General features: G+C 39.8%; 1 protein-coding gene across 3 annotated transcripts in view; it reads left to right on the top strand.

Annotated features, from left to right (window-relative positions):
* Positions 1 to 12,229, top strand: part of pde4d (phosphodiesterase 4D, cAMP-specific) — a 221,777-nt gene that overhangs the window by 102,021 nt on the left and 107,527 nt on the right. The window contains exon 1 of one of the 3 annotated variants that reach the window (XM_086314650.1): positions 10,803 to 11,851. The exons of the other annotated variants lie outside the window; for them this stretch is intronic. Within the exon in view, the coding sequence (XP_086170776.1) occupies positions 11,589 to 11,851 (263 nt within the window). The 5' untranslated portion in view covers positions 10,803 to 11,588. Of the gene's footprint in view, positions 1 to 10,802; positions 11,852 to 12,229 lie in introns of those variants that run through there. 3 annotated transcript variants of the gene reach the window in all.

The following is a 12,229-nucleotide window of genomic DNA, read 5'->3' as shown; positions in this document are numbered from 1 at the left end:
GGGAAAGAGGCATGTTTACCACCACGCTCCATCACCTCTTTCCTTTTTTACAGCACTCTGTAAGCATTTGAGAGCAATTTTTGCAATTTAGAAAGCAAAATGCTTTCCTATTATTGCTTCAGAAGGGATTTCAACTGTACACCATTTCTCATTTCATAACGCGCCAAATGTTTTCAGTAAGTGACAGGTCTGAACTGCAGCCAGGCTAGTTCAGCAAGGCAAGGAAGTTCTTTTATTTTTTTGAAGCAGATTTTCACATCCAAAGCTAGAGTCAACTACAGAGAAGTGCAGTGATTTGAAAAACGTAACCATAAAGTATCCTGATTCTTTGTAAAATTGGAACGCACAAAAACATGCGCAAGTCGTTTAGCCATAATGGTGCTTTCACAAATTTATAAGCTACCCATAGCATGTGCATCATTTAAAGTCTTCCTGTCATAAGTACTGTGTTCACTGACGATGCTTGTCAGAGGTGCACGTTTAGTGATTTCCACTATAGAGTCATGTGTGTTTTTAATCCATCTCTGTCTAAGGGCCTAAAAATTGTAGCCATCAAGTTCAATTCTTCTCTTTTGTGCACAGAGTTATTTGGATTCTCTGTATTTTAAATGATATATTCATTAGACGATGAAATCCCACATTTCTTTTGTAATTAAAACATTTTATTCTAAAGTTGTTTTTGCTCACTTAGTGTTTTCATTTTCAATTAACCTAACCAGTTGTGTTTTTGTGCATGCTTTATAGACTTGCTGCCCTTTTAGCATCTAAATTGAAGGAAAAGAAAAACAAATATTTCCTGCAAAAAAGAAAAATCTCACTTTCAACATTTAATAAGTTGCCTTGGTGTTATTTTTAATAACACTCTTGCATATTGGTAAATGGCCTGCATTTGTATAGCGCTTTTCTAGTCCTTAAGGACCCCAAAGCGCTTTACACTACATCCAGTCATCCACCCATTCACACACACATTCACACACTGGCGATAGCAAGCTACATTGTAGCCACCGGGCCCTCTGACCACCACCAGTAGGCAAACATGGGGTTAGTATCTTGCCCAAGGATATTTGGCATGCAGCCAGGAGGCAGCCTGGGATCGAACCACCGACCTTCAGAGGCTGACCTGCTCTGCCACCTGAGCTACAGCCACCCCTTACATATTTACAGAGTGTTCCTGGCACTGAAGCGCTTCTACACACTTGATTTCATAATGATACATTGAAAAGCAAATCCTATAGCTTACTTAGTACTTGCGGGCAGAAGGAAGATAATTAACAATCGGACGGTCTGATCTTTCACTTCAAACTGAAACATTCACTGCCCATTACACGCAGAGTTTGGAAGCAGCAAAACAATCTAGTTCTATCACAGCCATCCTGTTGGATTCGGATTCTTATCTTTCTGTATTCCCCAGCATGTCTGTGTTTGCTTTCAGACCATGAGGCAAGAGCGTGTGACCTTCTACTATCAGTGGGGTTGAGGGAATTAGACCACAGTCCCTGCCAGGGTCACCATGACAGCTTTTCTGACCATGAAATATTCTCACTGTGCATGAGACACCAGCTGCACAAAACAGCAGGAAAACGGGCGGAAGATCATGGAAACTATTCTCCAAATTAAGTATTGCTCTAGTGTGTCCCAAAGAATTTCTTTTATTCATATTCATATCCGCTCGTGAACACTGTGTTTTGTTGCCTTCAGTATTTTTTCTCTCTCGTGAGGGAACAGTGAGTTATTTGGCTCTTTCTCAAGATACGCTGATAATTCCAACCGAATCTATAGTTTGCGTTCCTTTGCTTTTTCTGGGGAAAAGCACTTCATAAGGTATGATAGCAAGCCTCTCCAGTGGACCGTGATGTATGCTGCAGTCGGGGGGAGAAACGCTGAGAAAACTGTACAAAACATGAGAACTATCATATCTTTTTTGCTCTACAGTGTCCTTAGCAAGAGAGGCATTGATAATTCATACTTAATATACAGTTCATGTCTCACTTTCTTTTCCATAAGAGTGGACTGGCTCCATTTTGCATTCACTAGACTTACTGTTTTCACCGCAGGCTGTGAGTCATCTAAAGTGAGAGCTCTTTAAATGTTAAAACTATAAAGAAAAATGTCACTGCCCATAAAGTAGAAAATTGTAGCGCTTCGTAGTCGTGCTGAAAAAGACAGTTGGTATAACAGATCTTCAGGAAATTACAGCTCTGAGCACCCCTGCATGGCCTCAGTTGGGCAACACACAGTGGAAAGTCTGACATATATGGAGCTGTGTTTCTGTCTAGGACACACAAAGATGCCTCTGAATGGTTTATATGAACTGCCGTGTGTGGTCTTGCTTTATGTCTTCATGTTTCTGAGAAAATGCTGCCATCTATTGGTCCAATAAGCAAAATGAACAAAAAGAACTCAGTGGTTCGCATCAGATTCTCCATCAGCCACTACTCTATTTTCATAATGTGCTTATATGTATATGGTACTACACGAAAGAGCATGGTGACCAGAAATACAGATGGAAGTGTAAAAACCAGGAGTCGTTTTCACAGAGATTTTTTCTGAGATTTTGCATGTGTCATCTGCAACTGCCTTCAAAATAGTCTGTTTTTATAGAAAACAAAGAATCTCTATCACTTTCTGTGCAGCAAACAATGCATTTTTATGTATAGACATCATATGCCACCCAATATTGCAGCATTAAAGAAAAATTTATAAAAATTCAAATTTTAAATAAATGTTTCATTTAATATTAGATTTACAAGAATGCATGGATATTTGATCCCACAGCAGGGTGGTATAGCTGATGCTAAAATGCAGACATTTACAGGGCTATGACTTTATTATGTGTCTTGGCGGGAAACAAGATTAGAGCAAATTGTAAAATTTGTTTCTATTGCGTCATATTTCTCTCTGCTGTGCCTTTTTAAAAACATATCGCCGAGCACTGGAATTAATGTTCATCTGGTGTGATGGAGGTAATTTCCGTATATTAGTGATATATACAGTCGGTGTGTGTTCTAGACTAGTCCTGGCTCACACAATAAAAGGAGATATCCACTTGGGGGAGACAGAGCTGCATTAAGGTTTTGGCTGTATTGTGCCATTAATATTGCAGCTGGTAGTTGCTACGTGGAATTGCTCAGAAATTCTTGGTGAAATCAGTCTTGGTCAGGTCATCTTGTTTGCTTTTAAACTGCCTGGTGCACCAGCTCCTTGTATTTCATCTGTCCTTCCTTCCCATTCATATGTCTGCTACAGTAATCCGAGTTATAACTATGATAAAAGGTTAATTTAATAAGCCTAAGTCACCTTTGACATTCTCATAACGTATTAAGAATAGAGCTGGGCGATATGAGATTTTTTCATATCACGATATGTTTTTTTCATTTCAGGCGATAACGATATCTATCACGATATAAGCCAAATAACTATATTTGTAAGATTTAAATGTGCCGTTGCTCACAAGTAAAATGTGAAATAATCAGCAGCTTGTTTTTATTTATTTATTATATTATTTATTTCCCATAATAAGTTCAACAGGGTAGATGTACTTAAGGAACATGAGACTTTTTCAGATAAATAAAGGCAAATATTGCAAACTACACAAAAGGCAGCCGCTAAAGCGTTTAAGTTTCAAAATAGAACAAACGAAACAGACTAAATTGTCAATTCCACTTAGAAACAAAATATTAATTCTAAAAATAAATCTTAGTTTGTTTTACAGAAGAACAGACAAAACTGACTAACTTTTGTCAATATCAAATAAACTGAGAACTAAAAGGAAATTCTCAATCTCTCCTTGTTGTATAGCTTAGCTTTTCAAACAGTTTTAACAGTTACTTTAATCTGACAAAAGCCGAATGACGAATTAGCGCTTCCAGTCAGAGACTGAGGCTACGTCCACACGTACACGGGTATTTTTGAAAACGGAGATTTTCCGTTTCCGTTTTAAAAAATAATCCCGTCCACACATAAAGGCAGAAATGAAGGAAAACGCTGCTATGAACATGCCAAAGCAGCAGGTGGCGCTAGATTCCTAACCGTGCAGAAATGTTGGCCAATCAGAAGTCTAGAAGCCTCGGTGGGAAAAAGTAAACAAAGCTGGGGCATAGAAGCAGAACCGAGTCGTATGTGTGGAGGGACAGTAACTGTGTGTATATGTAAGCATTTAAACACTGCAGAGAGTAGAATTAACAGTATTGTAGAAATTCATTTCACCGAAACAATAACGTGGCGCACAGTGTGACGCATGCACCAGTTTATTGTATTTCCAGACTTGCTTTCGGCACAATTTACAGTGCACGCTACTCTGTTTTTTGTCAGACTTGAAATAGCCGAAATACCTTCACACTACGGAACTTCTATGGCTCTTCCGTTCGACAATCTCTCCGGCGTTGGAACCATCATCTGTTTTCTCTTCGGTCACGCTCGGTTGATTTTTCTAGTCGGCACACTCATTTCCTCCATTACCCGCTGGCTGCTTCCCAAACAAACACACATGCGGCTTGGCACTTGTGCTGTACGTTACAAGTCACGCGACGTGACGCTGCGGCTGTGATTGGTTCGGCTCTGCGCTACTTAATTTGGATTGGCTGACCTTTTTTTTTTTTTTTTTTTTTTTTTTTTAGAGGACAAGAGCGGCGAGGTCTATCGCGATAGCTTAATTTCTCTATCGAGTAAAAGTTATATCGCGATACATATCGTTATCGTTCTATCGCCCAGCTCTAATTAAGAAATACGGTGCACTGATCTGATTATCTAGTGTCTTGCGGAGGCCCTTTTGCCAGTACTAGGCCAGACTCCAGGCTGCAGTCTGGGAGGTGACAGCATGCTGTGTGCTGCCAAAAGAAACACACGCAATCTGTCAAGATTACCCCCGCTTTTTTTTTTTCAAGGAGTAGAGACACAAAGATTTGATTTATTAGTTTGTTTTGCAAAGAATAGAAATGGAAAATTAAAATGTTGACAAAACTAAATCATAGTTAAAATATGTATGAATGTGAATGCATACAAAGTTACACTCTGTAATATCTGGTTTCCTTCGAGGTGTGGTGAACTCTATTTTCTGCTCTGCTATCTTGGATATCAATCATTTGTTTAATATAAGGCTAATATATAATGCACAAGCCTTCAGATCTTGTCATTACTTGATGTAGTAAATAAATCTATGATTCTACTTATCCACTTAGCCGTTGTCATGCCTTTCTTTATCGCTTTTTTGTTGCTTTAATGAAGGTGGTCGCTTGTGCTTTATGCTGAGGTGTCATATGTGTGCACCACAGTGATGTGTTGTAGTGTTTGCAGCAACTGAGACTGTTTTTTGTGCGTGATGCACTTGAGTTTTGTCTTGTAGATTGGCTTCCATTTTCTTGCTTTTGTTCCTCCAGCCTTTGGTTCTTGAAAAATCTACTTGTCCCTCTCCAGCCATGTTGCCCCTGGTAACCAGGGGGAAACGCACACTGACGTCACGCGTGGCAAGGGGAAGTAATCGCTGAAAAAAGAAATGTTTTACAAAGCGTAGAAGATGAGGCGTAAGAAAGGTAGCACGAGAAGAGAAACAATGGAACAATGACAGCAATTACTGTATGTGAGTCCGTCAGAGGAAAACAAATAAAACATGTTTTCACGGAGTGGCATTCATCCCTTTTGACTGACTGTTGTAAGGTGATGATGAATTGCGAGCCGTCAACCGAAGGCCAACAGCTCTCCACTGTCATCGTGGCTGGAAGTGTCTTACTGACTGCATCAGCTTGCCTGTAGTAGAGGTTGCTCTGTGATGGTGTTGAAAGGCCAAATGCCCCAACCATTACAGCTTCCAAAATGTCACATTTTTAGCAACTAAAGGTTTTTGAAATTAATTTAAAAAAGATTTTAAAAGCCATTATTCCAAGTATGCATAGATGATGACATTTATGATGATATTTAACACACAGCCAGGCTGGAGGCACTGCTAATGAGGAAAAACTCCCTGCTGTGGTTTCATTTTCCTTTTTTCCTCATGTGTGAGAAGTTCACTGCTGAACCATCAGTCAGAAGGATGTATTGACCATGACTTAGTTTTGCCTCTGTCTAATTTTTGCATTGCTGTCTTAAATGTATGTTACTTCTGTAAATATGTGTGAAATATTATTCAAATCTGCAAAAATGAAATGGGTAGTCCATATTATACACATTATTAAAACATGCATCCTCTTAATTAGATTTTAAAGAAAATCTGCTTTCCCTGATCTTTTTTTGCTGTAGTTGATGCAACATTGTAACTAACTTAAAAAAAATTATTGAATGCATTCTCTGATCTTTTGGCAGCCAGTGCGCTGCTTTTGTTCATAGGGAAAGCTGATTTTAGACAGATGGATCCAAAGTGCCTGTAGTGGTCACTGGGTTGTATTTGCATGTTTGCAAGTGTTATGGTTAGAATTTATTGGAATTAGAGCCAGACTGATATATTGGCCGTCTAATGTTATCGGTCCTTGTTGGCTATATAGCAATATATGAGCATCAGCATTTACAACAGGCAATAAATGAGAATTTAACAAAGTAAAGAAAGTACAGGATAAACAGAGATAGTGTCAGGCAGAGTGTTAACAAATAATCCAAAGCTTGCTATGACAATAAAAAGTTTATTTTTAAACCGACAGGTCATGTTGTCTTAGTAAAGATTCATAAACCTGCACATAACAAAATTTCAGGAAATCAGCTTTTTTCGTGTGCTTGAAAGAAAAAATATGGGTCCATATGTCAGATTTTTAAATTGCTCAATATCTGTATCGGTACTGGTCTCAAAAATCCTATATTTGTTGGTTCTAATAGTAATATCAAGTTTTTTTTTAGCTTCTATATCTATACATTTTGCAGTCTGTTTTTCTTCTGACTATAGAAAGGCTTACATTTGGTAGCAAGCACTTCTACTTGACAAAACAGTAATCTGTGGCATAAAAGTGATAATTAGAAGGAACCATAAACGCGATAGATGTGCAAAAGATAATATCCAAAAATTTGATATCCCAAATGATGAAAACATTTAGTGGGTTTTATAGTCAGTCTTCTATATAGTAGCCTATAGTCGTCTTTTGATAGTCCTTTTTGTCTGGTGGGAAAAGAACAACATCCAAACAGCTTGAGTTTGTTAGTTTTGTATTTCCTGATTTGAAATCTTCCTCTGGGTACCATTACACACTCACGTAATAAATATCAGCTGAGCAATCAAATTTTTTTATTCCCACAGACAAAAAGAAGTAATAATAAAATGTTCTCTTCTGTTTCCTCACAGGATTTGATTCTATTTGTGGTGGTAGAGTTAAAGTGCACGCACCCATACGTGGAAATGTGCGCGCGCATGTGTGTGAAAGGAGGTTCTCCCACGCCGATTATTAAATAAAGTTATAAATACTGTGCCAATAAATAACAATAACTACAGTGACAACGTGGAACTAAATACCAGAGCAATGACCATCTTCCCTTTTCACTCAGTCCACTGTCCAGGGCACAGGCGAGACGTTCAGGGAACCACTGCTTTTTTCTGTTACTGTACTCTGAGGTATCATAATATATAAAAAGGAACTTTTGCTTTAGATTGTCACACTTGGTGGGACTGGATATAAAACTGGATAGATCTTAAAGTAAAGTTTAGCAGGACTTCAAAATATGTACTAAAGTTATTGTACAAAATAACGTCAGCTGATTCTGTGATGGTCAGGTGGGAACTTTTCTGATTTTATACACAGAATGATTCAGCTGGTGGCGCTAGTCTTCTTGCTTTGCCCTGCAGCAAGATAAGCTTGGTGTTGCTGCAGTTTCAGGTTAGATTGGCCCTCCAGCTCACAGAGGAGCTTGAGAAAGGCAAGAACTACTGACACAAATGCTGTTCGTAACAGCAGCACGAGTTAGTCCAACCAGTGGACCAAAGATTCCCTATAGAGAGACAGGTAAATAATGGCCAGGACTCTCACAACAGCAACCTGGAGAGCCTGCTAGTAAGGAAATATTGGTTGGAAAGTGCTGGGGAGTTAGCTTCACTGCAGAATGTTATGTTCCAGAAAAGGCTGGCTTATCAATCAGAAAGCGTAGTTACAGTTATGATTGCAGGAAGTCAAACGTTTCTATTTCAGTTTATAATCTTGTCTGAAAAAATGTTGATATTAGCTAAAACCTCTCTGGGAGATGTCAAATAGGTAGCCTGTGGTAGTGTTTTTGCTTTTTTCTGTGGTGTTAGGAGACATTTCAGATGGTTTCTGCCTGGTGGTATTTGACTGTGTTTTTAATTTGTTTTTAAAAAATGTAAGTACACTGTGTCTGTAGAACACAACTGGGCATTCCTCCAACGTGGTTGACTGGAATCATTTGTATATCCTTGCTCCTAGTCTTTGAGGAGCACCCACTCTTTTTGAAATACTAAAGCTAGTGTTGCTAGAGTGTTTGTGAGTGCATGCTGGGTTCCAATTGTGCTTTTAATACTATGCTTGCAACGTTTGATATTTTGAATGTATTTATATAATAATACATACAGCATAAATTGAGCACTACTACATAGTAGTATAGTATTCTGATCAAAAATTCAAAGTTGTTGGTTATTCAGAATAATCATTATACATATTTGGAACACAGCTACATGTTCACATTGTCACTGTGAACAATTATGCTATCCATACCTCTACAGCGTCACTGTTGTGTAGGAATCTGTAGCCAGAGGTGCTGTGTGTGTCTTTATTCTTTAAGTTACTGTATATATGGAATGCCTTCATGGAGGTCACATAATAGTTACAGGTAGGTCCATGAGTATTTGTATAATAGCGGAATATTTGTGATTTTGTCTCTGAACACCAGCATTTTCAATCATACATTTAGGATCTGATTGTTGTAGTATTGCATTACCTGTTTAGGACTTAAAGCCATTTTCTTCTATTTTCAGAGGTTTGAAAGTAGTTGGCCAAGATAACATAATTTGGTTTTGGTACTTGGATGAAAATGCTGGAGATCTAGAATCTGTGAATGTCACCAAGTGTTGTGTTTCCTCCTTGCAGAAGCTCTGCCAGGCTTTTGCTGCAGTTGCCTTCAGATCCTTGAGAAGCTTTTTCTCATTTCTATCAGCCATGCATGCCTGTAGAATAACATGGTCTCGACCATGTTTGACAGATGATGTGACCTGCTTTGGATCAGCTGAGCTGTTCCTTTCCATCTCTATACTTTTCTCCTCCAATCATTCTGCTACAAATGAGTCTTTCTGTCATCTGTCCAAAGATGTTTTTTTTTTACTCCAGAACTAATCTGGCCTTCTTGTTCCTGAATGTAACTCAAGGTTTGAACACTGTTGTAAAGTCACTGTATTTTCATTCATGAAGCTTTGTGTTGTTTGTAGACTTTGACAATGATACACGTTACTGAGATGGTTAGATGTTATTAAGGTGTAATTCTTAATCATGGAAATAATTCTGTCATCATGCACTTTGTCTTCTGTGAGCTACCCAGGGCATTCCTTCTTTTTAAGAATGTACAGATTGTTTATTAGGTTACTCCTAAAGTTTTTGCTATCTAAAATTGCTTTTTCAGCACATTTCACTTGCATCAACATCTCTCTGGCCCTCAAACTGAAAGTTAAGTGAAAAGCTATAAAATGGCAGTTTAACAACTTAAAAAACATTGGACTAACAACAGAACAGGTCTCACCTGTACTGCTTTTAAATTCTCCATTTACTTTGGAACTGCTGAAAATGGGGGACTATGTATAAAAATGGCTGAAATTCCCAAACAGTCAATATAATACTTTTGCCAAACCTTTTGAATTAAAGCAAAAAGTCACTTAAATCAGTTCTGTCACACTGCACTTCAATCACATGTTGACTGCTTATTTTAAAATCCACCGTGGTGAGGTAAAATTACAAAATTGTCCTTGTTCAAAGAAAGACTTGTGCAACTAACTCTGAGTATGCCATACAAGTATAGGCTATCAACATGTAACAGCAAAAACCAAACTTATAATGTTTTTTAATTGTATATCTTTCTATTTGTATTAGGGTGATTTGAAAATCTTAAGAAGAAACATTGAAGTCATAGCACACATGTTGCTGTAGATTTGTTGCTGGGCTAGTTAAAGCTAAAGTATATTTAAGTACTGTGGGTCGCTTGGAAGAAGCTGGACATGTAAGCATAGGAGAATGAAACAGTTGACATAAGGTTTAAATGAGAATGGCTAGAAGCTTGTTGGAGGCAGTTACTAATCACTAGGCGGAGGAGGATAAAGGCTACGTGGCTACCTATTAAATTCAGCAGACAATACTGACAAAAGTAAAACTGAGTCTGTCCTGATTGAAAGAAATCACAGCTAGTGGCAGAAGATGTTTAGCTGGTTGCAACCCTCTCCTAGCTTGTTGGGGGTTTTTTTGGTTTTTTTCCCTCGGGTGTGCAAATGTTAGTAAAATGGAAATGCAAATTTGTGCACATGTGCACACACAGCTGTACTCATGGAATTGTTTGCTTTTAGAGGGGATGTCCCCTGAAGCTCAGTCTGGATTGAGGGTTACTCAGTAGCAAAAGTGTGACTTAAGTGCGGTCTGCTGCATCGGGAAATGTACCCTTGCAGAGTTGCGTGTGCCTCGACTCGAGCGCAAGCATGCAAGCAGCACCATTACCTCAACCTCTCTGCCTCTCTCTCTCTCTCTCTTTCTCTCTGCCTCTCTCCCTCTCTCTCTCTCTCTCTCTCTCTCTCCCCCTCCATACCTCTCTGTTTTCTCTTCTCTATTGTGTACACACTCCCCATCTCTCCCTCTCGCTCTCTCTCAAACAGTCACACATACTCGCGCTCTGCTCAGCTCTGAAGGATCAGTAGCTTATAAACTGGCTGCACTCAGCAGTCACTCTATGTAGGAAGAGGAAGAAAGGATAAATTGCTGTGACTGGATGGAACAGAATTCCTTTCTGGATTGAGTCATACTGGGCTGGGGCTTTTTAGTGAAGTGAACCACCACAGGTTCACCGTTGGCTTTAGCCAGACAGAACCGGGCTGTTCTGTGCTCAAACCGACTGAATTATTTCAGAATTATTTCAACTCTGGCTGGCTTGGTTTCACTGGACTGTGTTGAGTTTGCCTGCAGGCCTGGGGGATAAAGGGCTGGAATGGAATTCCCCCCCTTTTTTTTTTTTACCTCCAAGATTTTGCATCACGCTCTCCCTCTCTCCTGCTTTCGTGCTGCGCTCATCTTCTCCTTTGCACTTTCACAGCAGATATTCAGTGTTGCAGAGCAGACAAAGGCAGCAGCTCTCAGTCCTGTTCTTGTGCTTGCTCCTTTAAAGACAAAAAAGGAGTGGGGGATTTTTCTTCTATTTCCCCTCGCTTTTGCACAGAGGGAGCTGCTATCGTGACAAATTACCTGCAGAGCTTCTTGTAGTTTGTTATCCACAGGATTTTTGGATGTCATTTCTTTTTTTCCGCCTGCTTTTTTTTCTTTTCTTTTTTCTCTCTGCACATTACTAAACTCTGACTGTGACAAAGGAGCGGCACATATTTTACCTGTGTTTATTGCATTACATCTGATTTATCTTGGCTACCTTTACTATTCATTCATTTGGCTGGTAGTGGTGCTTTTTGTGGTGAAGCCGGGGTAGGCATGGCCCAGCAGGCAGGCATGGGGGTGACCCACCAGGACACCCTGGCAGTGCCCCCCATGCCGAAACACTCCGGCCTGAACGAAGACCTGGTGAAGATCCTGCGTGAGAACCTGCTGCAGCCGGAGAGGCCGCGAGGACACCGGCGATCGCCCTCCTCCATCTCCCCCCGCCTTTCTCCGCGCAACTCGCCGCGACTGCTTCGCCGCATGTTGCTCAACAACAACATCCACAAACAGAGGCGCTTCACTGTTGCACATACATGGTGAGGGCTAAACAGACAGGTGTTCAGTGTGCTGGCGGCTGTAGATGTGGAGCTGATAAATGGGAGGCTGATAAAGGGAATGTGTCTTGTTTGTTTTTTTTATCAGACAACATGTGGTCTAAACCACACCCGTGGCAAACTTTCAAGGTCGCAACTGTGTTTGTTGAGCGCTGTGTGCGCGGTGGGAGGCGGTAGTGTGAAAAGCCATTTGTGTAATTAAACTTTGTTCGCGGTTTGACTTCAGTGCTTTTCCTCTTGCAGAAATGCCAGGTATGTGTGTGAGCGAATCCCCCTGTTAGCTTTTCTTCATGTCTAAACCCTCTTCCCACCTCTAGATAATGAGATCCTCTCTGCCTTTTCCTCACGGTAGTGCTTGTC

Source organism: Aulonocara sp. 'chitande type north' Nkhata Bay, linkage group LG12, assembly GCF_057382095.1.
Source record: "Aulonocara sp. 'chitande type north' Nkhata Bay isolate Kocher_YH1m ecotype deep benthic linkage group LG12, A_spYH_male_GT1.1, whole genome shotgun sequence".
NCBI classification, from domain to species: domain Eukaryota; kingdom Metazoa; phylum Chordata; class Actinopteri; order Cichliformes; family Cichlidae; genus Aulonocara; species Aulonocara sp. 'chitande type north' Nkhata Bay.
Note: the sequence above shows the minus strand (reverse complement) of the source record. Positions and strands in the feature narration are given on the sequence as shown.